The 27581-nt window shown below is 44.8% G+C and overlaps 1 protein-coding gene across 1 annotated transcript in view; it reads left to right on the plus strand.

The window, feature by feature from the left end:
* MINDY1 (MINDY lysine 48 deubiquitinase 1) overlaps positions 1-26178 on the plus strand; it is a 78590-nt gene extending 52412 nt beyond the window's left edge. The window contains exons 5-10 of the mRNA XM_085639725.1: positions 2382-2540; positions 2692-2794; positions 3669-3811; positions 4071-4256; positions 6663-6830; positions 25970-26178. Coding sequence (XP_085495851.1) covers positions 2382-2540; positions 2692-2794; positions 3669-3811; positions 4071-4256; positions 6663-6830; positions 25970-26050 — 840 coding nt within the window. The 3' untranslated portion in view covers positions 26051-26178. The remainder of the gene's footprint in view (positions 1-2381; positions 2541-2691; positions 2795-3668; positions 3812-4070; positions 4257-6662; positions 6831-25969) is intronic.
* The last annotated feature ends 1403 nt before the right edge of the window (positions 26179-27581 follow it).

The raw sequence follows: 27581 nt of genomic DNA on the forward strand, positions 1-27581 counted from the left end.
GCTCAGCGAGACTCTTGTAAAGGGGCTCCCAAAAGTGCTCCCAAAAGCGGATTGCATGGCGAGCACGCGCACAATCACGTGTATCGTGCCGCCATGCAATCCGTTTGGCATCGCACTTCAAAGGGTCCGCTCCCCTGCCTGGAATGCGCTCCCCCGCCAAGCGCGCACGCCACGCTCCGCCGGGCTTGTCTAGTTTATTTATGTCTTTGTTGTGGTGACTCCCATCTAAGCTCCACTTTTGTGTGCACTTCCGTTTTCGCTTTTCTGGGCCTCGTACTTATTCTTCTTCTTTTTGTTTCAGTGACTTCCGTGCAATCCCCACGTTTGTGTGCACATTACATTGCTGCTTTTCTGTGCCTCGTACATAAAAAAAAAAAGTGTGGCAGTGAATCCCGTGTAATCCCAACTTTTGTGTGCGCTTTCATTTCGCTTCTCTAGGCCTCAGACTTGTTTAATTTATTTTTGTATTCCAGTGACTCCCGTGTAATCACCACTTTTGTGTGCACATTTCATTGCCGCATTTCTGGGCCTCAGACTTTTTTTGTTTTTTGTTGTTGCAGTGACTCTTGTGTAATCTCCACTTTTGTGTGCATATTTCATTGCGTCTTTGCTCTTTACTGCCCTCTGACGATCTCTTTCCTACCCCTGTATACTTGCCCATTGAATGACACACACACACACACTCCTCCTCTGGCTCCTGTTGGTGTTCTGTATGATGGCATGAGCATCCATTCCCAGATGCCACCTTCTTTGCGCCCCTCATCCACACCCATGTTCTTCTCCACTCTGTCCTTGTTAATTGCGGTCCCTTCTCTATGTGTTCTCCAGACCCCGTTTTCATAAGTTTTCGAAAATATTCACCTAGGTCACCCTGACAACGCCCACTTGCATCGGCAACGAGAGGCCTTTCGCCTACTGTATGGGAAAAGATTCTGTTTCAGACTCAAACCACATATAAAATGGGGGAGGGGGGAGGGGGGACACACGTCTAGATCACACCTTGATCTGCTGAACCGTATACCCTCCAGCTCTCTCACTCGATGGGGCCTCTGGGGTCCAGAGCCTTTCCAACTAGACGGATCTCTCCAACTGGCCACAGCAGAGTATGTTTCAAATCAGTGTCCATGCCTTTAATAAATACAAAAATAACCTGTCCAGGGTTACTAACATCTGCCGTTACAAGTTACAGGTTCGCAGGCTTAGCTTTCATCTTTTGGGGTCGGAAAATTGGTTTCCAATTTATTGACACCGCTTTGGAGCAACAGAGTACGGTACAGAGTGCTATATAAAACAAATAATTATATTATACTTACCATAGGAAGATATGGCACGTGTGAGCTAAGTCTACCTCTCATTGCATTTAACCTCTCATAGCCCCCCAAAAAATCGGGAAAGGGTTTAAATAGGGGTTCATTAAAAAAATGTATGTGCTTTTCCCTAGTGCTGTGAAAGCACATTCTGATTGACTTAAAAAATAAAATTTTGGAAAACATTTTACTAACCAAATGAGGTATGCGTTCTGCTTGGTATGCAATCTAAAATAAAGGTTCTCGGATATTCTCTGCACTGTACATATTTTGTCCCTTCTGCTTGTCTGCAACTTTGGAGCCTCGGGCGTGTCCCCTTACATAAACCTCTCTAAACAAAATGGCGACCGTCCAATTCTGACGCACTGTTTTAAGATGGTTTTCTCTCATCAGTCCACCCTCGACCGTGTCCTTATATTTGTTGATAATTTCATAACAGTTCTTTTTTTGGGGGGGTTATTAAGGTCGTCTCAGCCAGGTCTCCGATACCCAAAGGTGAGACTTTTTGGCTATGCCAATGCTTGTTGGTATTGTTGGACTGAGGCAAATCAGGAAATCACAATCTTTAATCACTTTTCAAGTTTGTTTTGCTTGTGCTGAAAATTGACCAAATTGTTGGAAACTTAACAATAAATCAGTTTTGTCTTTTTATCTTGGTTGTGAGATATATATGACGAATGCATCAGTGAAAACTGAAATTCATTAAGTTGACCACAATCCCGTACACAAAAATGAGATTCAATCAACATTTGTAAAGTGCTGCACTGCCTTCCCTAGGGATATCTGGGCACTGAGGATGCGGTGTCTGTCGAAGCCAGGTCTCGTCTCTTTCTGAAGTCTGCCAGGGAGGGTGCAGTTTGGAGGTGGAGGGGCAGGTCATTTTAGGTCTTGTGGTGATGTAGAATGTAAAATGAATGTGCTTGATGCACGTTAGTGAGAATACAGAAACCTTTGTCTGTGGATTACAACAGCATTGTTAACCCGGAAAGGTCTCACCCACAGGACTTTAATGTGTAATGTTTTGGACAGTGGGGTAAACCCGTCTTTTTTGTTTTGTTTGTTTTGTATTTGCAGAACGTGAATGATGCCATGACGGTTTTGCCCAAGTTATCTACGGGGTTGGATGTGAATGTAAAGTTCACAGGTGTCTCCGACTTCGAGTACACACCAGAATGCATCGTGTTTGACCTCCTGAACATCCCTTTGTACCATGGCTGGCTAGTTGACCCACAGGTAATGAGCACACGTAACTCATAATGTTGGTGCTGTGAATGGGCATGAGGCTTCTATCCAAGGCCAGGCATTGTGTTGTAACATGCCTCTGGAGTCTAGTGACCAGCGTGTTGAATAAAGCTGCATCACCTCCTTGTGTTTTCTCTTTCAGGGCCCTGAAGTGGTTTTAGCAGTGGGGAAACTGAGCTATAACCAGTTGGTGGAGAAAATCATCACATGCAAACATTCAAGTGACCCAAACCTTGTGACAGAAGGTACAAATAGAAGTCCTCACTTATGTGCAACTAGTTTTTAATGCCAGAGATTCATGCAGGACTGGTCATTGGCTGCAAAAGATAACAAATATATTTTTGGAGAGGCAGTTTCAACGCACATCATTACGCGGCTATACATTTCATTGTATGTGCTGACATTTTAAATATTGAGGAGAGGATAAGACTGCTGCTGAGGTCTAGCTGCAGACTTGTGGGCAGGTGACCTGGCGTTGCCCACTGAAACAACTAGTGCAGTTCGAAGCAAATCATTTTTTATCTTAGTCATAGTCTTTTGTAGTTAAACCTTGATGAGTACTGTGAAATGTACTCATCCCCCGATATTATTAATACATTAGTAATCACCTTTAAAAAAAAAAATTAAAAAAAATATATATGTTTAGATTTGCACTTGCCCATAAGATATAAATGGGAAATTGGAGTGTAAATTCATAAACGCAGATATCTTTATGCGTGGAGAATATTGATGCACATGATGAAGTAAATGAGTTTATAATTTGTAAAATGCTAATTAAGTAATGAGACGGAATTGTTCCCTCATAAGCACAGAATTTGGCCTACGGTTTTTTTAATGAAAAAAAAGATTACAACCGACAGCAATTGCCTAGAAACAGTATTTGATAGATTGTAACTAGTTTAGGTGTTTTTTACATAGTGATGTGAGGGAAGAGGAGCATAAAGTAGCAGAACAGTTTGCGTGCTATCTAGAAGTGTGCCAAGTGTGAGTGGAGGTAATGGTGTGCATCCAGTTTAACATTTGGGAGAAGATGGGTCGGCATGTGCTGATTTATTGTGAATAATCTCAGTTGGTCTCCTGAAGCTTGTTCACGTCCTCGTTTTTGTCTGCCTTTTCCAGGCCTGATCGCAGAGCAGTTCTTGGAGTCTACGGCCGCCCAGCTAACATACCACGGCCTTTGTGAGCTCATGACCACTGTCAATGAGGATGAGCTGAGTGTCTTCTTCCGGAATAACCACTTTAGCACAATGATAAAGCAAAAGGTACCAATGTGAGGGATTGTTGGGTCTTTCTTATGAGAGTCTGTGCAACAACATTTTGTGTGACCCTTCATAATCATTTACTTACACTGCACAACTCCATCTTTAGTGTCTTGAGATGTTTCCCCGCCTGTACCTCTTTGTAGGATGAGTGCTTCCTCCCATGTTTTTCCCCTCGATCCCCAGGGGTGTCCTGTAGCCCATTCACTCTCTGCTGTGCAACAATCTTCCGCCTTTTATCCAATTCTGTCTCTGTCTGCAGGGTCACTTGTACCTCCTGGTTACTGACCAGGGTTTCCTGCAGGAGGAGACCGTAATCTGGGAGAGTCTACACAATGTAGAAGGAGACAGCTGCTTCTGTGATTCCAACTTCCACCTCAGCTACCACCTGTCAAAGGAAGCATCTTTCAGCAACCAGGAGCAGCTTCAACAGAGGCTTTTGGATCAGGTGAGAGATTGTAGATTGTCCCCTTCATCATTTCCACAACACCTGCATCCACCGAGTGTGCTCAGCCAGTTGTAGATATATGAAGGCAACCAGCAGGCAGCCCAGAGAGGCTGCAGGGCCGTTTCAGAATCTCTTTTCTATAACACGCCTACCTATGTGCGGAATCATTTGTGTGAGATGAAAATGGTACAGTGCCCTCTTGCACCCCCCCCCCCCCCTCCAATATGAGTTTCTGCATTTTTCTTCCCCGTATTCCTATCCTTAAGTTTTCAATCTTAGTAAGTATTGAAAAAACTATGTATTCCCAGGAAGAACTACCACAAAAAATGTTCATCAAAGTGCCTGATGTCAATACATTTACACTGGCTTATGTATTTTTATAAACTTCCAAAGATATTTTGCTTATTGTGAGTCTACAGCACAGCGTGCCAGTGTGTGTTTTAAAACGATAGCCAATCCCATGTTACTGCTTATATAGATTAAAGACTTGATGACTTTGCGGTTAAAGTATTTTGCCTGAGGTGATGTTAAAAGATGCTTTTCAGGGCAGTCAGTTTTCCAACTCTGCAAGTCCTAATCGAGCAACCCAAATTTTCTCACTGCAAGAAAGAAGCAAGCATTGGTATAGCTACTCATTTTGGCTCTTTTATTGTGCCAGCAGGATAGCTCAGCAAGTCAAATACTGCCATGTGGTTAGACCAGCTGGTCATGAGCTTAAATACTTGTGATGGCAACTAAGCTTTGTGTTAAAGTAGTTAATTGAAGCACCTTTTATTTGCATGGCTTAAAAACAGCAAAGATTAGGTAGTAAGACCTGATGTTCAGAGTCTTAGGTCGAAGAGCTGTTGATGGTTTGCACAACTAATGGTGCGCTACTAGAGGCCTATTTTCTGCTTTTGTGGGTGTATTAATCCCTTGCAACCCAAAATGGAGTTTGGTAAGATTTAGAAAAAACTGCTTTATTTGAGTTGGCAAAATGAGTAAATTATATGTAGTCCATGGCTCTTAGATCCTTGTGGGCAGCACCATCACCCCGCCACTCGTTTGCAAAGTTGAAGCTGTTCCTCACAGATATCTTTCGCTTTCCAAATAGTAATCACTGCTTTTCTAATATGAACAGCACCACCACCCTGACTTATTGAAGAGTGGTAAGGCCCTGGTTGTGCACTGGTACCTCGCTGCTTTAATATGCACGAACCTACGATTCCAGTCAAACACAACAGTCAATTTTTTATTCACTCATGGAACACAAATGTTCTCACTCTGGCTCATATGTTAGCATTTTAACCCAGATGCTCCCCCAGTCCCATATCTTGGTTCCTAGGGTCAACAAACCACGTCGGGACAGTGGGAGGGACCCTTCCCAGAACAGTTCCAACATAAAGGAATCCCATAATGAGACCCTTAATTGCATGTAATCCTTTTTGGGGGTCATGGTGCTGCTTGATGGCCTGAGTGAGGGTTACTTACCCAGCCTCTCAGAAAACTGTTCCAAGGAACCGGTGTCAACCCAATGAAAACTCTGCAAAACTGCGGGTAATAGTGTGTTAATCATCAACCTCTGGCAGTTACATTCCTTACAGAAGACAAAAGTCTCTCTCACTTCCTGCCTTTTCACTCATCTGTAGATGGCAATTAACTCAGTCTCTTTGGAACCAGAAAGGTCATTCCTACCAGTGGCTCACTATAGGACACTAATTCCCAGAGCGCCTAGCTTCTCCTACTCATGGATCTGGCAAGAAATGTTTGGGGCACTAGCCCACCTCATGTTCACTAGACACTTTCATCTTCTAGTCGAAATATGATAAGCGAGAGGGTCCAAGAGAGAAAACATAGGGGTGGTTTATTTTACAAATATTAGCCCTAATTTTCATCCCTGCCTGCCTAGCGCTGGGCTTCTAATTTCACTTTATTCTTGCCTTGAGCCAAGATTCAAATTTAACATTGTGAATAAATCATAAGTGTGTGCCATGTAAGAGATGCTTGGAAAGAATGTGGCTTTTCACTGACTGAAGTCCCCCATCCTAACTGATAGTACTCCCTACCCAGATATGCTTCTTCCTAGAGTATAGCCCTTAGGCTACAATAACCTATTTACCACAAGACTCAACAATCCAGCTTCTGTGGAAATTCCACATAAATGTTTTGAGTCCTCAAATCTTTAGTTATTGTTTCCTCATTGGTGCTGCATGCTTTTAATTATCAACCAGTGTACACCTGAAATCAAAGAGAGCAGGCTTTTGATATCTGACTTTGTCTAACACCATTTGCGCTTCCACAGATTGAAAGTTTAATTTATTATGACCGTATCATTGGAGTTAAAAGTACAGGAAGAATAGAATTCATTGGAGCGCGTATATCCTGGGTTTGCTTTAGGTTCTGACCACTTGTTTATTCCACCCACAGGACTACATGATCGCCTTGTCTTTGCAGCAGCAACAGCAAGGTCCTCCTGGAATGAGCGACCTGGAACTTGCCAGGCAACTGCAGCAAGAGGAGTACCAGAACCAGCAGCAACAACAACAGCAGCAGCCGCAACAGCCACAGGCACCACAGCCATCACCCGAACAGCAGGTAATCTTTCCCTTTTACTAAAGTTTCACATAAAAGACGAAGAGGGCTGCATAAAACAACTATAGGAAGACCATATAAACTCTTTTTATATAAGTCTGTATACCGCAGTTATGCAGTTTCTAAGTATTTTAAGTAATGCGTGTTATTACCAAATCTAATAACACCTTTTGATTATTCGGTCTGACATCCATTTTAACATGACCTACATAGGAACTGAGAAGTACAATATAGTTACATATTGGAAGTGCTCCTTAGTGCTTATGTTTTTTGTACATGGGTGATAGTTTTGAAGTTTATTCTGATATGCGCATATGCATGTGATTTAGGTGCAGCTGTATCTACACAGCAGCAACACACTGTACAAGAGACATCTTGAAATATATATACCTGAAGTGGGCACAAGAACCTGGGGGGCGTGGGAGGGGCTTGGTTGAACTGTGAATGATACTCTCCATGCCAAGAGGGTCAAGGGGAATAGAGCAGTGTAACGGAGGTGGACGTAATTGAGGGTGGATAAGAGGAGTGAGCTATTGGAGAAGGGCAAACCATAGTAGTGGTATGAAGCAGTGAATTGCTGCTCAAAGAGAGTTCAACTCCTGGAACTGGAGAAGTGGTGTCGCCAGCTAGATTTGAATTTGGATGGTGATTCACAATCTGCATAGCAACAGAAAGGTTGGTCACTTGTTTTTTCCTTCTCGAAATTTCCTCATTTTGATGACTTGAAATGCTACTGCTTCTTGTCCGTATTTCACCAGCGGAGATGATCTTCCTTGCTCGATATGGCAGTTGGTATTGGTTGCTCTGTAGATGTAGCATCTAACCTTAAATGTGACCCCGTGGCGATTGCTGAGCGTCAGAGTAATTTTATTGGATTCGCAAAGGCCTGCTGCTCTTCAGTGATGTCCTGCTGGTTTGTATAATTACAATACCTAAGTGTGTTTCAAACCTTTGTTCAGATATATAATCTTGGAAACTTTGGTGTCCAGGTTCACTGTTGCCTAACAGCAGGACCGGCTTTAAGGAGGCATGTGGACTATTTCTCAAAGTTGCTGAATAAAAGTGTAGTTGCACAACTGGTACCACTAATATGCATGTCTTGTATATGCATTCCTACCTCCAGGACACCGCCCTACTTGCCGCCTATCCTACTCCAAGTCTTTTGCTTGAACATGCTTGTACACCTTCACTTCCATCTTTTCCCTTTTTAGTTTGAGAAACTTGGGTTGTTGTGTTTTTCATTTCTCCTGACCTGTGAGGTTTCTTGGGGCAGGTTTCTCTCTTAGTGCATGCTGAACATTTACACACATCCCTTTTCAACATTTTAAACTTAATTGCTTCTTTTGAATGGTACGGTGATGATACTCCTATTGCCCCTTGTTACTAGGTGTCCTCTTCAGCACAGCACACCTGAGTGCACCAGCTTGCATCCTTTTGGTACTACCACTGAAGAGTCACTTGGAGTGTGGCCATTCAGTGAGCATGTCGAGCCCAGTCAGGGAAAGATTCTTTGGCTCATGCACGAAGCAAAAACTCCCTGAACATAAGGATCAACGATGCTTTTTGTTATTTAAAAACAAACTCCAGCCTGTGGTGAGGGGGTGTGTGAAAAGAAACTAACTGCTTAGCAGGCACCACATCCGCATTCAGCTCTGCCGAAAGTGCATTCACTGCACTTCAGAATGTACCTTTTAGTAAGACTGTCCCTGCCACCATGGCGTGAAGCACAAAAATGTCCGCCAGTCTGCCGCTGAGGCTAGGTGGAGGCCAGTGCCTCCACCAACGCACTTGAATGTCACCCACATTGAAAGTGACCTGCCAGTTGCCTATTTTGGCATGCATGCACATTTGCTCATAGATCCCGGCTCTGGATCACTACCTACATTTTTGCTGATGCCTGTGGATAGTGCTGGTCACGCACATGCTGAAATTGGGCTGTAACGTTTAATAGAAGGTTCAGTATCACTTAGTGCTCCGAGTATAGCAGATAAATGCAGCATTAAGTTATCTGATTAAAGGTCCCAAAAAGTGTTTGATACCAGTTTGGAAACCAATTTGGAACTTGTGCATAATCTGAACTTAAAAATGCAACTCGTTCCATTGTATCTTTCTTTAAAGAAGTTCTGCTGCATAACTACTTAAGACGGCAGAATGGTATAGCTCAACTCTGCCAGTGTATCAGTCACTGAGACTTTCACAACATTTCTCGTGATCTCTTCTTTGATCTGAATAAACATCAGAATATCTCTACCTTTTTGTAGGATCCCAGAGCAGGGTTTTATAGATTAAAGTGTCATTTGGTTTCATTTGTAAAGATGATCCTGCAATTAACAAAACGAGTAGTAATTATGGAGCCCCGGGACCCTTTTATAACTGCTAATAAACTATCAGACTCCTAGGGCTTCCAGTTTAAGGTTTCCTGGAAGTAAGGGTCATTGAAAAAGAACTGAGGTATGAGCTTGAGTAAATCTTTGTCCTGCTACTTTGATTGTTTTGTGCATAGGGTGAAATCAAGCAGTCTGCTACATCCAGTTGGTTTCATTTAATTTGCATGCAGTTTTTGGTGAAAGTTACTACTCAGGCTTTTTTGTTTACCCGATTTGTGTGGAAGTGATGCCTGGAGCACTGTAGACTTGCACTTCTTTGACAGGGTGTCATGAAAGGTTAGTCAACGCATGTTGATGACAACAGAAGAAAGGGGGTAAATGCATAATATCCGCTGAGGCTCTTTTCTATGGGACTGACATTGGTGAATTGAGGGAAATGATGTATAGGCTGGTGCAGGTTCATGGCATTCTGAAATCATTCTCTGGAGCCAGCTCGAGTACCTGACTGGAGTCCAGACACCGGACCAGGAGCTAGTGCTAACTGGCGAGACCTTTTCTGGCCTGGTCCAATCAGAAGTGTGGGATGGACATGTTTTGATTTGGAGAATGTTCTAATCTTGGTAGTAGTTGGGAGTGACATTTGTTCACTGTGCCTGAGAAGTGTTTTGGACTATTTTGAAAGGGTTTTGGAGGTTGCTCTGCATACTGTTAGTGATGGGGGTTAAAGTTTGCACCGTATCCTGGGTGGGAAGTGATTTTGAAGTTGCCCTGAATATTTATTGGGAAAGAGAGTTAGTCTCAGTTCCGTGTGCCGCTTATGTGAAGGTGGTTCGTGTTGGCGTATGTCGATTAAGTAATAGCAGGTTTGTTTGTTAAGATTATATTTCTAATCTGTCCTTATGGTGGTGTTGAGGGGGTTGTGTCTAGCCAGTTGTGTGATAATTGTCATTGGGTGCCATTAGGTGCTCCTCTCTTCGTTGATCACTTTAAGAGAAGTAGATGCTTTGTAATATAGAGTTTGCGTGCTACATTTGTGCTTGAATGTTCAATTTTATTGTAGTGTAAATGATCTGGCATTACGATCTGTGGATGATGGTGGCTTAAAGGGATCAATGGTACTCTTGAGGTGTTTCCTTCCTCCAAGTTACCTTTTTCTGAATAAAGAGGTTCCTATTTTGTTTTAATCTGGCCATGTTCTGACTCTGTTATGCATGGGACTGAATTCTGTACAATACTGGTCTTCACAACTATTTGCTGTTGCTACCCAGCTTTTGAAAAATTGCCACTTTTCATCTGTAGTTCGAGGTGGGCTCACTTGCTGGAATGGTGGCTTTAAGATTTTTTGTGAGTAATAGATTGTCTTGATTCAGATGGCTCAAAGCATGGACTATGAAGTATCTACAGTGTTTAGAGTAGCAGCGGCACAGGGGTCTGGTGTAGGATTTCTTTAGTTGTACAGAGAGCATTCTGGGAATATGGGATTCTGTCACTTGGTGGTGATCTTGCGAACAGTCGTACTTTTTTGCTGAGGTATGATGGGGCTATGCACTACTTAATCAGTGTCCAGTACTTCAAATTCAAGGGGACGATGCAAAAGTCTGTAAACCTGGTTGGCTAACAACTCTCGTCGTCTTAGTATGTTTACATTAACCTTCTATTCACCTCTTACCCAAAGCTGCAGCCCTTCTAGAAATCGAATTGAAAAGTATCTGCAACTTATGGATATGCTCAAAAAACTGTGTCGGTCAATCGCACGTGAGAGATACTTGGAGGTGGTGCCAGATGTGTGTGTATATATTTTAATTGAAAAGGCAAGTGTTTTTTGGCCTAACCACATCTTGATAGCTCTTTTAGGTTTCGCTTGTGAAATCTCTTGCATTTAAAAAAAATATTTTTTTAAAGGGGCTTAGAACCCGCCTAGTACTTAACCTTTACTTATCATTGGCTGGCTCCCACATCACTGTCGTTTAATGCTGGTTAGCGCTGCTGCCTCGCCTCTGTCTTCATGCTATGGAACCTGGACCAAGTACTGCTTCTGGTGAACAGTTTCCTTCCACTAGTTGCATGCTTCTGGAGGTACTATTTTTCAAATTGCAGACAGTTTTTCCAAGCGGATTACTTCGTACAGGGTTGCTTTCATCCCCCTTCCCTTCTCTTCCCCAGAACACCGACAATGTGTTGCGCTCTCCTCTCTTACCCATCTGTGGAGTACACAGTGTCAAACACGAGTCTGCTGAACCTCTCCCGTATGATAGTTGTGTCCAGCTACAAGACCGCTGTTGCGCTGCAAACCATCATACTTCAAACACCTATAATTTTAAAACCGAATTCATTAATACAATAAATATGGTTTCCAGGTTTGCTTCCGATAACATTGTTTGACAATTGTCTGTAACTGTTATCCTTACCTATTATGAATTACCCTCCGACATCTCACCTCTCTACCCTACGTGATGTGCACTTTTCCATTAAGTACATCTGAGCACCAGAACAAAAGTAACCTTCTTTATAAAAAATTATAAATAACACACATTTACATTCTCTCCATGCCATCCTGGAAGAGAAAGGAGATTAGGTGACTTGCCCAGAATCGAAGGATGTTGAGCCGATGAAGAGACTATAACCTTCACAGTTGGCAGCTCTGTACGTTTCGTTACATCCTCTCCCCAGAGGAGAGGCTTGCGTGTAAACAACTAGCCAATTGGTTTTGACTGAGAAATCTAGTGGCTTTGTCAATTATTATTTTTTTACATGTTGTACGGCAGTTGAGTTGCTGTGTGTAGGAAGCTGGCTCTTTATATAATTTACCAAAAAGAGGTGTATTGTGTAGAGAATGTAGGTATCCCTTATGAGTGGACAGGGGCCTGTTTTAACAATCCCAAGGTGCTCCATTTGTGATCGTGGGGTCGAGCAGCCTTAGGCTTATCCAGGAGGAGTGTTAGAAATTTGTGATATACCACACCAGTATAGAAAAATCGTACATAACTTTATATAATTTTTGACACCAAAAACTTCGTTTTTGGGGACGTACTTTTTAAAATAGCAGTTTTGAAGAAAACGGGTAAATATACTTGTATTGTCTCTAACACGATAATGTTATCCTATGATGAAAAACACATATTCTGCATACGGGTACTTAGCAGCAACTTACAGGACCAATCTTCTGATGTTTAGGTAAGTATGGGGCAGGGTCCAAGGTAGCACCAACAGGTCACCTCGGGAGACTCTAGGGTGTCTGGGTGTAGAGGTTCTTTTCGGCGTTGGGTGCTCCATTCATATTAATGGGAAACGGTCCTGGAACAAAGAGGCTGCACGTAGGGACTGGCGGGGCCAGTCTGGCTGAACCAACTGGGGGGCTCTGGTCTCGCGATGCTCGAGCACGTAGGGACACATTCAGTCCACTTCTCTGCTCTATGGACTTCTCTGCTCTATGGCTCAGGTGCAGTGGTGTTTTGAGGCGTCGGATTTGTACTGGGGCAGACACTTGCGGTACAGTGGGCATGCAGGTGGTGACGAAGTCTAGTCTTGGCAAACCCAAGCTGGGGTTTGACTCTGGGAGGGTCTCAGGCCCTCGCTGATACAGTTGGCTCACTTCGGCTGGAGGGGTGGAGGGGGGCATGGTGCATTCCGCTGTCTGGTTTTTGGAGATCTGAAGTTCCTTGCGCTTCTTCTTGAATGCGTGCAGGAGGACAGCTTTGCTACTCCACGGGAGATCATGGTTGCTTTTTGAATGCTGGCAGTCCTCACAGGTTTTTGGAGGCAGAGCAGCTTCAGGACGAATTTTCTTTGTCATAATTGTCGGGGAGGGCAGGCAGGCCGGCAGGGTTGGCACAAGGTCAGTTGCTGCTCCAGGGTTGCTGCTCCTCAGTTCTTGACTTTCGCAGCTCTTTTATGTCCTCCTCCTTCTTCTTAGGTCGGCATAATCTGCCTTCCTGGTGCCAGGGGCTCCCCTGTATACTAGATTTAGGGGCGTGAAGGGTGGTAGCCAGTGGGCTACTTACCCTGGGTTTACTACACCCCCTATAGGACCACTTCCTGTGGGAAGTGTGCATAACCCTGTTTCAGAGGTCCTAATTCTGCCATCACCAAGATGGCAGAATTTTCCGAAATGGGGGCACATCAGCCAGCTCACCTTAGGGGTGCGACTGACCTGGTAGTGCACCACGTCTCCCAGCATATATAATTTTCCACCTATCCTGATGCCAAATGGACCCATGGCAGGGGGTTGGCATTTCCCCTGTCTGGGGAAGCCGTGGTCACATATAAAAGGTGGCTGAGGCCGTTGAAGCCTCCTGCCTTGTTATGCTGATTACTTGGCGATCCTGCTTGGAGGAGAAGACAACTCTGGCCAGTGCAGGCATTGTGTCTGCCCTCTGAGAGCATAGGCTGTCACCTGAGGGGTCAGAAACCTGTCTGTGGTGGCAGGCTGGTCAACACCTGTCATCCAGCAACCCAGAGGTTGGTAGGGTTTCAGGAGTCACCTACAAGGTGCCCTCTGGGTGCATGTTTTAATAAATCCACCACTGGAATCAGTGTGAGTTTATTAACACGAGGTGTTTGATACCAAACACCATAGATTTCAGTGAAACCATCATCTAGCTGGGCAACTCGTTTTTACCAGTGTCCAGCATGTGTACCTAAAATGGCTTCTCTGTTAACTTGTGATAGCTAAAAATTGACTTAGACTTCACAGGGGCATAGTTGCTCATGTGGAGATGCCCACCAATGTAGTATAATGCACCCTGCCATAGGGCTCTAAGGCCTGCTGTAGGGGTGGCTTACCTATACTGCATGGAGTGTCTGCGGCAGGGCACACAGGGATGTGTGCCATGCCGTGTCTTCACTTTTCTCTGCACCATGGCATGCATCCTTCAATGGCAGTCTGCATGTTGTTACTGAGGGGTTCTCTTAGGGTGGCACAATACATTCTGCAGCCCTTAGAGACCCTCTTTAGCTCCCTTGCCCTAGGTACCCGGAGTGCCATTTGCTAGGGACTTACAGGAGGGGCTAAAGGTATTGCCAATTGGGGCAACAATTGTACAGTTTAGGGAAAGAGACTTGGCACTGAGGACCTGGATAGCAGGAACCCAGTGCACTCCTGTCAACATTGCAGGCAAAAAACCATGTCAAAAAGGGACACCTTCGTACACAATTCACCCAAGCACAACTATGATTCTCCAGTATTGGGGTGTCTTTCATAGATTCACATGCTTGAATATTCCCCGTCGTCGAAGTGGGAGTCCCACGGTACATAACAAAGCAATGTAGTAATAACATAAGCCTATTAGGCCTACAGGAAAGAAAAAACCATAGTTTTCATGGATAGACAACTTGTCACCTTTATAACATATCACTGTCGTTATGTTCTAGGTCAAATCCAGCCAATCAGGTGTCCGCACCCTCTAGAACCCTCTCCCCAGAGACTAAGGCTCTCAGATTTTCTACCGCACGTCGTGTGAAGGGAGTCTCCCTGAGCTTGCTCAGTTTTTTCATCTCATATTTCACAGAGATTGAGTCTAGGATGTCTTCAACCAAGAAATCCCTCTTCAGACCTTGTGGGAGCTGTGGTAAACTGAGACTTCATTCTGAAGATCCTCACAAAAAATGTATTTATTGTTTGTATCCTGAACATTTGGTTAAGGACTGTAAAATCTGTACAACCTTCTCACAGAAAACTGTGAAGGACAGAGAGGGGCGTCTCCTTCTGTGGCTACAGAAGCTGAAGACTTCAGAAAATCCTGTTTCTGATGTGGAGAGTGTGTCTTCTATCCAAACTGCTCCCTCTTTCAAGAGGTCTTCTGACTCTCAAAAGGTTTCTCCTCGTCCAAAAATGGTGAAGAAACAGCATGGAGAACCTTCAACTTCAAGAGGGATGATTTCCCCCAACAGGAGTCTCTCTGTTTCCCTGACGCCCCCGAGATCTGATTCTCAGGCGTAAGACTCCAGCTGCGCAGTTTTTACCTCAAAAGCTGCCTCTCTCGCCGACGAGTTCATCAAGCCTTCCTCCGTCGACGAGAGCTGCCGTCGTCGCACCTACATCGACGACCTCGGCATCTATGTCTCTGAAGACGGCAATGATCATGTCGTCGGCGTCTTCACCATCGACGCTGGTATCTGTGAAGGTGAGACCCATCTCGTCGACGTTGCCTTTAACTTCGTCGTCGACGAGTATCAAGCATAAGAAAAAGCAGACCTCGTCGACGAGTGCTCCGTCGTCGAAGGGGGCTTCGTCGTCGAGAGCTGCTTCGTCGTCGACGGTGGCTTCGTCGTCGACGGTAGCCCAACGGCGAATTTCAGCACCGGCAACGACTGCTACAGCTCCAATTCTGGCTTTGCTACCATCGGACACATCAACCTCTCTACTCCGTCAGCAATCGTCTCTGGAGACCCTCATGCCACTCAAACCACCTGTGCAACCTCCTGAGCTGCTGTTTTCATCTGACAATGATGAATATGAGGATGACGGATTTCGGCCTGCTCGCAGTCCTTCCGAGCTCTTGATTAAATGTCAGGACACTGATGATGATGATGAGGAGGATTTGCGACAAGAGGATCTCTCGTCTTATGACACGCATCCGGTTCCACAACCTTCCATGGCACAATTGCCTTTAAGCCTGATTTCCAATTTGCAGTATATGCTTGATGATTATAATCACCGTTTTCCACGGTCTGGGCATACCACTCCAACACCACAGACACCTCAACAATCTGTGTTTCATACGGAACCAGTGGTCACACAGACGCCAGTGACTCGTGAACAATCTCTTGGGGTTCCTCTTTTCACGCTTGAGGATGTTGTCGAGGACCAGGATGATGACGCTGACAAGGAGGAGGGTGAGCTGGACGATGCTTCCCTCCTTTCTGACTGGGACAACTATCAGATCCAAACACCTTCTCCCGCTGATCCCGCTCCTTTGGATTCTCCCCCAGTTGACATTGGTGGTTTCCATTTGCTCATGGAGAGAGCGGCTACAAGATTTCACCTCCCTATGACGACTAGAGAGGAAGATTGTTTTTTATATGACTTTAAGGACCAATCTCAAAAGCAGGTCCGCTGCATTCCAATCATTGATTTCATATGGCAAGAGGGCCTTAAAATAATGCAAACCCCTAACTCCATTCCAGCCATCCTTCCTAGGATCGACAAGAAATGCAAGGCTCCTCCAAATTCTCCTGCCTGTTTGACTTCACAAACGAAGCCTGATTCTATCATCACTCAGGCAGCCCAACGCCGATCCAGAAATCCTTCATCGCCTGTGTCGGCACCTCCAGATCGCGAAGGTCGCAGACTGGATGGTATAGGGAAAACATTTTCCACTATGGCGGCGGCAACGGTACGCGCCGCCAATTCTTTGGCGATCTTAGGCCGCTACGATCGCCAAATGTGGTCGGACATTTCATCTTTGATCAATCTTATTCCCGAATCATCCAGACCAGAGGCTTTGAAGATTCTCCAAGAGGGAGAAAGAATTTCTTCGGAGATTATAGATTGCGCCATCGATGTGTCCTCTTCTGGCTTCCGTCTTTTGGCGGGCGCTGCAGTCCTCAGGCGTCAGGGCTGGTTACGGGCCACGTCCTTTCGTCAAGAGGTGCAAACGAAGATCCTGGACATGCCTTACGACGGCGAATCCCTTTTCGGCCAACATATAGATGATGCCCTTCAAGCAATCAAGAAGGACACTGACACAGCTTGTGCTCTAGGGTCTTTACAATTCAAAAAACAGACATTTCGAGGCGCAAGAGGTCGTGGTTCCTCCTCTTCTTCCTTTTGAGGCAATTCCAACTAGTACAGGCAAGGACAAGGCCGCTACTCCTCGCAGAACCAACAATCGTATCCGCAGCAAAATTCCTTCAATTACAGGCAATACAGAGGCAAATCTTCCTACAGAGGAAAGGATTACTCAAAGAAACAATGACTCTCCTTACCCTCACTCACGGACTCCTCCAAAACTTGGAGGTCGAATCTCCCGCTTCTTCTGCAAATGGTCGCAAATCACCACAGATCGATGGGTTCTCGATCTTGTGCGCAGGGGACACGCTTTGGAATTCATAAAGATTCCTCCAAATACTCCACCAAGAGGTCCCCCTCCTGCACATTTGAAGGAGCTTTTGATTCAGCTAAACATCTTATTGAGAAAGGGCGCGATCGAAGTGGTGCCAAAACTACAGAAGGGCAGGGGGTTCTACTCCAGGTTTTTCCTTATTCAGAAGAAGTCGGGAGAATGGCGTCCCATTTTGGATTTGAGAGCCCTGAACAAATTTATCAAGACACAAACTTTTCGTATGTTGTCCCTACAAGAGGTCCTTCCTCTTCTCTCTCACGGAGATTTCATGACAACCCTAGATCTACAAGATGCTTACTTCCCATCTTGCCAAGACACAAAGTTCTTCCGATTCAGGGTGGCCGGACGGGATTTTCAATTCAAAGTCCTGCCGTTCGGCCTTCGTTCGGCTCCCCGAGTGTTCACAAAGGTCCTTGCACCGGTGGCAGCTTACCTTCGCCTTCAGGGAGTCCAAATCTTTCCCTACCTAGACGACTGCCTTCTGAAGGCAAAGTCCTTCGAACTAGCGTCAACACAAACCCTGGTGTGCAGCTCCCTGTTCCGATCTCTGGGCCTCACGCTGAACTTGGAAAAATCTCAGTTGCACCCAACTCAAAACAGACTGTTCTTGGGAGCCATTCTGGATACAACTCTAGGGAAAGCTTTTCTGTTGCACGAACGACGACAACGTCTTCGCAATCTAGCGGCCTCTATCCATCTAAAAGAGTTCGTTTCTGTCCGACATTTGAAGTCATTCCTGGGGATGTTGTCCTCCTGCATTCCTCTAGTCCCTCACTGCCGCCTGAAGATGAGACCTGTCCAAGAAGAACTGGACAAGCAATGGGCCCAGGTCTCCGGCAATTTCAACGACCTAGTCAGAGTCACTCCTCGCCTCAGAAAGGCTCTTCTATGGTGGACTCACGAAGAACATGTCTCCTCGGGGCGTCCTTTTCTGGCGGACTCTCCACAATTCACCCTCACCACCGACGCCTCTCTCGAAGGTTGGGGCGCTCACCTGCAGGGTCTTACTGTGAAAGGCAGGTGGTCTGTTCATCAAAAGACAAGACACATCAACCTGTTAGAATTACTGGCCATCTTTCTGGCTCTGAAAGCTTTCCGAAGCATCATTTATGGAAGCACGGTATTGATCAGAACGGACAACACAATGTGCATGCATTATATCCACAAACAAGGAGGCACGAGGTCCGTTCTGTTGTCCCTTCAGACCCAAAAGATTTGGAATTGGGCGATTCAACACCACATCGCCCTCACTGCAGTCCATGTTCCGGGAGCGTCCAACATACTCGCGGATTCCCTAAGCAGATCCTCCACGACCAATCACGAATGGGAATTACACCAACCCATTCTGGATCGCATATTCCAGCTATGGGGTCCCCCGAATCTGGATCTCTTCGCAACCTACCTGAACCGGAAATGCCAGTTCTACGCAAGTTGGCTTCCCCAACCAAAGTCATGCGGGAATGCCTTTTTGATGAACTGGTCCAAAATTTATGCTTACGCCTTTCCACCGATACCTCTAGTCCCCAAGGTCCTACGGAAAATGAGGAGAGAACCCTGTCGGCTCATCTTAATAGCCCCCCGATGGCCTCGACAAATATGGTTCACGGAGCTGCTGCTTCTGTCTCAGTGCGACCCAATCATGCTTCGTCCTCTTCCGAATCTCTTAACCATGGAACACGGTCAAATTTGCCATCCCGATCCTGCGTCTCTACACTTAGCAGCTTGGAACCGGAGTACTTTGAATTTGTGAATATGGACATCCCTGTGGAATGCAGAGAAGTATTGGCAAAGGCTAGAGCTCCCTCTACTGTAAAAACTTACAAACTCAAATGGAAACGCTTTTGTTCCTGGTGCAGTGATGTCAAAATTCACCCTATCCATTCCAAGCCTGAACAACTACTACCTTTCTTTTTGCACCTCGCAAAATCAGGCCTGTCATATGCTACCCTTAAGGTCTTTTTAGCAGCGATCTCACGATTCCGCCAAGATGGCTCGAACTCCCTTTACTCGTCAAGAGTAATGAAACAATTCTTCAAGGGACTGTTTCGTATGTTTCCTCCGATACGTCGGCCTCCTCCTCCTTGGCATCTAAACATGGTATTGGCGCAGCTGATGAAATCGCCTTTCGAGCCTATACATAAGGCCAGCCTCAAACATGTCACCTGGAAGACTTCTCTTCTCCTGGCGCTTACATCCTCTCGCCGGGTCAGTGACTTGCAAGCCTTTACCATTAACCCTCCTTTTCTTCAATTTACTAAAGACTCTGTTCTGCTTCGCACCAATCCGGCCTATATCCCGAAGGTGCCATCTGATTTCCACCTCAATCAGCCGGTTGTTTTGAAAACATTTTTTCCTAATCCTCAGACGTTTGCAGAAAAGTCACTTCATTCTTTGGATATCAAGAGATGTCTCAAATTCTATCTTCAGAGAACTGCCGCCATTCGAAAAACTGACCAACTCTTTGTCGCCTACGGGCGCATGCGGCAAGGTCATCCTGTCACCAAACCATCTATAGCACGTTGGATATCCTCTGCTATTGCCTTTTGCCATCAACAAGCAGGAAAACCTCTCGCTGCTGCTGTGAAAGCGCACTCCACAAGGAAGGTTTCTTCTTCCACTGCGCTGTTTGCTGGAGTTCCTCTTCAAGCCATCTGTAAAGCGGCGACATGGTCCAGCAGACACACCTTTACGAGACACTACTGTCTGGATGCTGCAGACAACACGGATACAGCTGTGGGACAGGCAGTCCTTCGTAATCTTTTTAAATAAGGGGAGCCTCTGTTGCTTCCCTCCTCCTGCATACAAGGTACTTTTATTTCTTTATATATTTATGTATAAGATGATATTTATATATATATATATATATATATATATATATATATATATATATATATATATATAGACGTCGATTTTATGCATATAATCTTTGCACTGTCTATACTACTATCTGGCATCTCCTGTACCTTGTATTATTATTCTGCTACTACTGCTCACTACTCTTATTCAAGCATGTGAATCTATGAAAGACACCCCAATACTGGAGAAGAACAAAAGTTACTTACCTGTAAACTGTGGTTCTCCAGTATTGGTGTCTTTCATAGATTCACATGCGACCCACCCACCTCCCCTCAGAGGCTCTTCCTTCTGTTTGACTTTGTCACTCTTGTGCTACGAAAATCTGAGAACCTGAGTCTCTGGGGAGAGGGTTCTAGAGGGTGCGGACACCTGATTGGCTGGATTTGACCTAGAACATAACGACAGTGATATGTTATAAAGGTGACAAGTTGTCTATCCATGAAAACTCTATGGTTTTTTCTTTACTGTAGGCCTAATAGGCTTATGTTATTACTACATTGCTTTGTTATGTACCGTGGGACTCCCACTTCGACGACTGGGAATATTCAAGCATGTGAATCTATGAAAGACACCAATACTGGAGAACCACAGTTTACAGGTAAGTAACTTTTGTTCTTCTGTGTGTTTCACTCGTACATCCCTTTTCCTTGTAATCCCTTTTTATTGCACTAAGGGGTACAAGCATCAAGAAATGCTTTTGGGAGTCCTTAATTGCGATTATTAAGGAATCGTAATTAGGGACTGTCATAAGCCTATGCATGTAGAAATCGCTAATAAAATAGCTATTTCTAAACATTCCTTAATTGCGACTCTCAAATTGCGAGTCGCAATTAAGTAAGGGCTTCCCATTTATTCCTATGGGCCTACATGAATGAATGGGAAATTACATGTGCAATTTGCGAGTAGCAATGTGTACTCGCAAATTGCGCATGCAATTTCAAGGGTGCAAAGGTGTCAAAAGGACACCCTGTTGCACCCCTGAAATTCACCAGTGTCCACCACATTTCAAAATGGCTTCCCTGGTCACTTGTACTGGCAGTAATAGGACTTATCAACATAGGGGCATATCAGCTCTTGCAGGTATGCCCTCAAATGTAATATTCAGCACCTTGCCTTATGACTGTCAGGCCTGCTGTAGGGACTGACTTACAAATATTACATGCAGTGTTCGGGTGCTTGGCACACAGGGATGTGTGACATGTCGTGTTTTCACTTTTGTCTGCACCACAATACGCAGCCTGCAATGGTAGCCTTGCATGTGCTTCGTGAGGGGTCTCTTAGGGTGGCACCAATCGTGCTGCTGCCCTTAGGGAACCTATCTAGTACCTCAAGCCCAGGTACCAGGGTACCATTTACTAGGGACTAACAGAGGATAACATTTTTGCCAATTGAGTGAACAATTGTACAGTTTTGCGAAAGAGCTCTGGAACTGGGGACCTGGTTAGCAGGAACCCAGTACACTTTCAATCAAAATCGCATCAGTTACCAGACAAAAAGTGGGGGGTGACCATGTCAAAAAGGGCTACTTTCCTACAGTGGAATTCTAGATTTAGTATTCACATCAGGTAACTCAACTTGGGGGTGAAACTAGCCTGATAGAGAACATGCCTCCTGACTAGCTAATTTTTCCTCCTGTCCTGGTGCAGTTTCCCTGTCTGGGTGAAGCCTGGGTTGCATATCAAAAGCCGCATAGGCCTTTGAAGCCTCCTGCCTTGAAATGCTGATTTCTTAGCTATCCTGCTTGGAGGAGGTGACAACATGTCTGGCCAGAGCAGAAACTGTTCCTGCACACAGAGTGTGGGCTCTCACCAGCACGGGGTCAGAAACCTATCGATAGTGGCAGCATAGTCTGCACCAGTCATCCAGTACACTAAAGATCAGTAGGTGTTCAGGGGGTACATCTAAGGAGCCCTCTTAGTGCATGTATTAATACATCCATCACTGGAATCAGTGTGGGTTTATTAACACGAGGTGTTTGATACCAAACACCATAGATTTCAGTGAAACCATCATCTAGCTGGGGAGCTCGTTTTTACCAGTGTCAAGGACATGTACTTAAAATGGCTTTCCTGTTCACTTGTGATATCTAAGAATTGACTTCGACATCACAGGAGCAGGTTTGCTCATGCAGATATGCTCACACGGGTAGTATAGTGCACCCTGCCTCAAGGCCTGCTGTAGGGGTGACTTACCTGTACAGCATGCAGTGTCTGCCAGCATTACACACAAGGATGGTTTATCTGCACCAAGACATGCAGCCTGCAATGCCAGTTTGGTGCTGAGGGGTCCCTTATGGTGGCACAATGCATGCTGCAGCCCTTGGGACCCTCTCTAGCCTCCTTGCCCTAGGTACCACTTACTAGGGACTTACAGGGGGTGCTAAAGGTATTGCCAGTTGGGGGAACAATTGTATGGTCAACGGAAAGAGATCTGGCACTGGTGACATGGTTAGGAGGAACCCAGTGCACTTTGGTCAAAATTGCATGAAATACCATTCAAAACACGGAGCTGACCATGTCAAACAGGGGCACTTTCCTACTACCCACCCCCCAAACTAAAGCGAATGAGCCAAACCTTTCCCAAGAGAGTCTTCATCACCCAAGTGTAAAAACTTGTAAAGGAAATCTGCATTGGCATGGTCAGTCCCAGGTCTAATGCTCCATTCTAACGCATCCATACCCTGGCCACCTCAACTGTTTGGGGTTTTCACCTTTCATTTGCATCCGCCATCTGAGAGGCCTGTGGTCAGTTTGAACAAGGAAGTGAGAGCCAAACCAGTATGGTCTCAACTTCTTCAGGGAGCAAACCACAGCGAAGGCTTCCCTTTCAATGGCACGCCAACGCTGCTCTGGGGAGTAACCTGTTCATGAAAGCAATAGGCTGGTCATGGCCATCCTAATTGGTTTGGGAAAGGACCACTCTAATGCCATGTTCAGAGTCATCTCTCTGCACTATGAACTGCTTATAATAATGTGGAGTTTCAGAATGTGTGCTTAGCACATTTTTTCCTTCAGAGTGTAAAAAGCCTTTTGACAGCTCACTGTCCAATTAACCTTCTTTGGTATTTTCTTGGAGGTCAGCTCTGTGAGGGGGGTAACAATGGAGCCATATCCCCTCACAAACCTCCGGTAGTGCCAAGCCAAGGAAGGCCCTGACTTGAGTCTGGGTGGTTGGAGCTACCACAATTGTCTGGATCTTGGGTTGTAAGGGTTGCACTTGGCCTCCACCTACCAGGTGGCCCAAGAATACAACGGATCCCTGCCCTATCTGGCACTTGCTTGCCTTGATAGTGAGTCCTGCTCTCTGCAGAGCCTTAAGAACCTTTCCCAGGTGGATCAGGTGATCCTGCCAAATGGAGTTATAGTCAGCAATATCATCAAGATATGTTGCACTACAAGACTCCAACCCATGAAGGACTTTGATCACCAACCTTTGGAAGATAGCAGGGGCATTCTTTAGCCCAAATGGCATTACTGTATATTGGTAGTGTCCATCTGGGGTAGAGAATGCTGATTTCTCTTTTGCTCCAGGGGTCATACCAGTCTGCCAGTACCCTGATGTTAAATCAAAAGTACAGAGAAACTTGGCTGACCCTAACATGCCAATAAGCGTGTCTGCCCTTGGGATATGGTGTGCATCTGTCTTAGTGACATCATTGAGATTTCTACAGTCCACACAAAACCTCAGCTCTGGATTACAACTCTTTGAATGAGGTTTGGGGACTAAGTCCACTGGGCTGTGAGGGTTCCTGCTAGTGCCTAAGCCAACCAGGTAGGAACTGAGGTATCTCCATGTAAACCTTTTTGTTTACACCCAGTTTCCTATGGTATCTACTTCAGTAATGTCGAGTTATTGTCTGGTTCATTTGACTTATTTATTTGAAGCAAGTAGACCATACATAGGGGTATTTTGCAATAATATGGGTCACTGCCAAAGCAATCTCCTCGACCACCTGGAGCCCCCCAAAGCACAGTGTGAACCAGTGAAGTGCACTGAGAACAGTGTCCTGCTTTGCCAAATACAAGTGGAGGTCTTCTCTCAATCTCCCATCGGTTGTGCATAAGAGCTGGGTCAAGCAGTGTACATGTCACATCTTCCTGGCAGTGACATTCCAGGTAGAGACACAGTGGTGGATGATGGCTTGTTGTCCGCATATGACGGTATTTTTTTAAAGAGTAGATAAGGAGAGTGAGGTCTGAGATAGATCATGTCGTTGGAGAATAGTATTGTGCACAGCAGGTAAGATCGTGGCTTATGGGACCCTGTATGGGAAACACGATTAGTATCCTAGCAGTGGTAGCTACACAAGTGTAAGCCCTTATGGGCTCAGTTTGTTCACTCTTCCCATGCTTTGTTTTAGCTTGTCGCCATGGCTGAGCGTAGAAAGTGCAAAGATATTTTCAAGCAATATGGAGGAGTGTCTAGGAAAAATGCAAAAAGGGGGGCTGAGGCACTTGTGCATGATAAAAGACTCACTCTTTGTGAAATAGTGTTAATCAGTCAAGGCACTATGATCAGACTTTGCAGAGAGACTACTTATGCAGGGAAGCTGGCTGAGGGCAAGTTGAATGGCATAATAGACAGAGTGAAAAGTATAGAGCATAAACATAGAAAACCATTGCAAGAGCTGACGCCCCTAGAGCTTAATTATGCTGCAGTTGATGCCACTTTCCGAGACATGGTGTCTTTATGAACCAGAGTGGGATCCTAATACTGGATGTGAAAATAGAATGGCTAGACGACATGAGAATGCTGCAGTGAAGGCTTCGGATGCTTCTCTTTTTGAAGTGAGCTCTTTGTGTTGGGGAGTGGATTGGAATGGCCGGCAGTGTGCTCAGTACACACTTTGTTGGAATTTTCAGTGTTTTGTCTCGCTATGTTCTTCCCCTTCTTGTTAATCCTCGTGCATTTGCTGCGAAGGGATTGGGAGACATGAGTCGGAGAAATGCCTGGATACTCTGTGTTTGTTGGTAGTTTTATACAACGAGTGGCCACTGCAGTGAGTTGTTTATATACTCTAATGGTTATGCTGATTTTGGCCGATGGTATGTTTCATCAGCGAAAGATATAACCCTTAAAAACAAAATACGTGGCACGATTTATTGGATTAAGATAAGTATGAAGATCTTCTGGTGCTACTCCTTTGGCAGTCTGCTTATTTGGGAGCTGCTAAAATTATGCTTGCTTCAATCTCTTGAGCTATACGAAAACGGTCCAGTTTGAGTCTTCCAGATGTCTTTTCATGGTCGAATAGAGCCTGGTCTGAATACCCTAAAAATAATATAGTCTTAAGAATGTATGAAGGTTGTCCCCTCAAACTGTACTTGGCATTGGTGTTTGGAGTTGATGACTGCTCAAGAAATTGTCCTGCTGGAGAGGGGTGGTGTCAGAATGAGATGGCTGTATATGGAATTATATGCTGTGAACTATGAAAGTGCTAACCAGCCTCCTTTTTAGACTGACTGCTACCAGTACTGCTTTTTTCTTGTAAATGTTCTCTCTGTTATGGGTACTGTGCAAACTTTAAATGATCGACTTTGGAGATGTTAACTGCTGCAGTCTTAAGCTTTTTACATTTTCAGTGGCTTGGTCTACTTTGAGCTTCAATGCAGCTACTTAAGGGGCTTCTGTAGGTTGTTGTACTTAAACAACAAATCAGAACATTAGAAGCCTGTAACGTTTTACAGAATTTGTACTTCTGATCTGTGTACCTGACATAGGGACAGTAAATAGACTGTGTGCGTTAATCTCCTTTGTTTTCACTGCTCATAGACAAAAGCTTATTTGTCTTCGATCCTTAGAGAATGTGTGTGCCGTTGTCTCATTATACTGAATCGTAACTCAGATACACAGTTTCTTTCTTGTCTTACACTGAGTTTCTTGTCCAATTTTCTAGGGACGAAGACAGCCGCCCGGACGCCCAGCAGCTGAACGTCGGCCGAGGCAAAAGCAAGAATCGGACTGTGTCCTCCTATAGTAAACGTTTTCAAATCCAAAATTCTCTGTACCCTCTCAGTCTCTCAGAAAATCTGTTATTTAGACAAAAATCTTACAGTAAAACTTTTAGACAACACTACGCTATCTGCATAAAACTTTGTAAATCTCCTTGGGTGTCCTTGTGTGTGCTTTATGACCTGATGAAGTTCACCTGCTTTCCAGTTGCCACAGCTCTTAAATAACCGATGCAGCAGCAGTGCAACCCTCTTTTATATGATGGGTTGAGGTCTAATCATCTGAGATCTGAGATTTGAGATAGTTGCCATCTTAGAGAGAACCCATGATCCATCCATACACCACAGAACCTTCTTGCGTACCAGCCAGGTTCAGCTGGAAGGTGTCAGCCCAGTCAGAATCTAATTGTGTAAGAAGCCAGCCAAAAAGGAGAAGGATTCTCTTGCTTTCTAGACTACTCTGTTCTAATGTCTCGCTTAAGGCATGCAACACAACACCATAGAGTTGTGAGTTGGAGAAGTATGAATTATCTTACGTAGCACAAATCAAATGCAGACAAAAATATGAATCTACCCAAAATCTTAATCTATTCAAAATAAAAAAAATTAAGTTGTGATGTTGTGGTACCTGCAACTTCGCATTGTAAATATCTGAGGTAGCTGCATTCTTTCTTTTTTTGCCTTTTACTATGCTGTTACAAGAGAAACCCGATCACCCCACTTCTAAATGCAGCATCCTGTTTATACTGGTAAGTGTATCCTCTCTAAACAGACCAGAAACAACCCAGTGATGATTCGTATCTTTGTGCGATAGGTGATTTACGCGTTCTGTTCTGTGAGCTGTGCTCATTGAGTGAATTCCTGCATTTTTAAATTTTTTTATTTCTACTGACCTTATCAACAGATGAAATGGAAAATCATACAGATCTTCTGTTTTCATTGAGGATATTTTTAGTTGGCTGGAGTCGTGTAGGCCACTCGGTTGTAGCTTAATTGTAAAAGGTAGGGTACAAATTACTTTGTGAACACCCCAACAGGAGCAGCAGCCTATTTGCACTTTCTCTAACAGGCGTACTGTGACACCTCCTTATTCTGTGACATAGCTAATCAGAGCAGGGAAGGCATGACAAAGAGCAGATTATAACTCTTCTTCCTTCCCTTAGAAAATAATAATAAAAACTTTCGAGCTACTTTGGATAAGCCAGGTAAACTGTCTGCACAAAGATTGAGCACAACTTAAAATGCACCTGTACCCAGGCGACGTAAACCCCATACAAATGAAACCATGCATTACACACACCTTGACCACACGAAAGACCGGGGTAACACCACATCCACCCTCCTTGCTTACAGGAACATGAACGTTGTCCAGATTCTCTGGTGCTCACTCTTTCATAGCCAGGAGCATGCAGCTTTACTCTCGCCATCTATTGTGCGGTCAGACAGGACTAGGGAAATACACTAGGCTTTCAACTTCCACCACACTCACAGGACCGGTGGCGTATACGGATCTGCACACTCTACTGCATTTAATCGCAGGACCTGGGACGCACACGG

This window comes from Triturus cristatus, chromosome 12 (genome assembly GCF_964204655.1).
Source record: "Triturus cristatus chromosome 12, aTriCri1.1, whole genome shotgun sequence".
Lineage (NCBI taxonomy): Eukaryota > Metazoa > Chordata > Amphibia > Caudata > Salamandridae > Triturus > Triturus cristatus.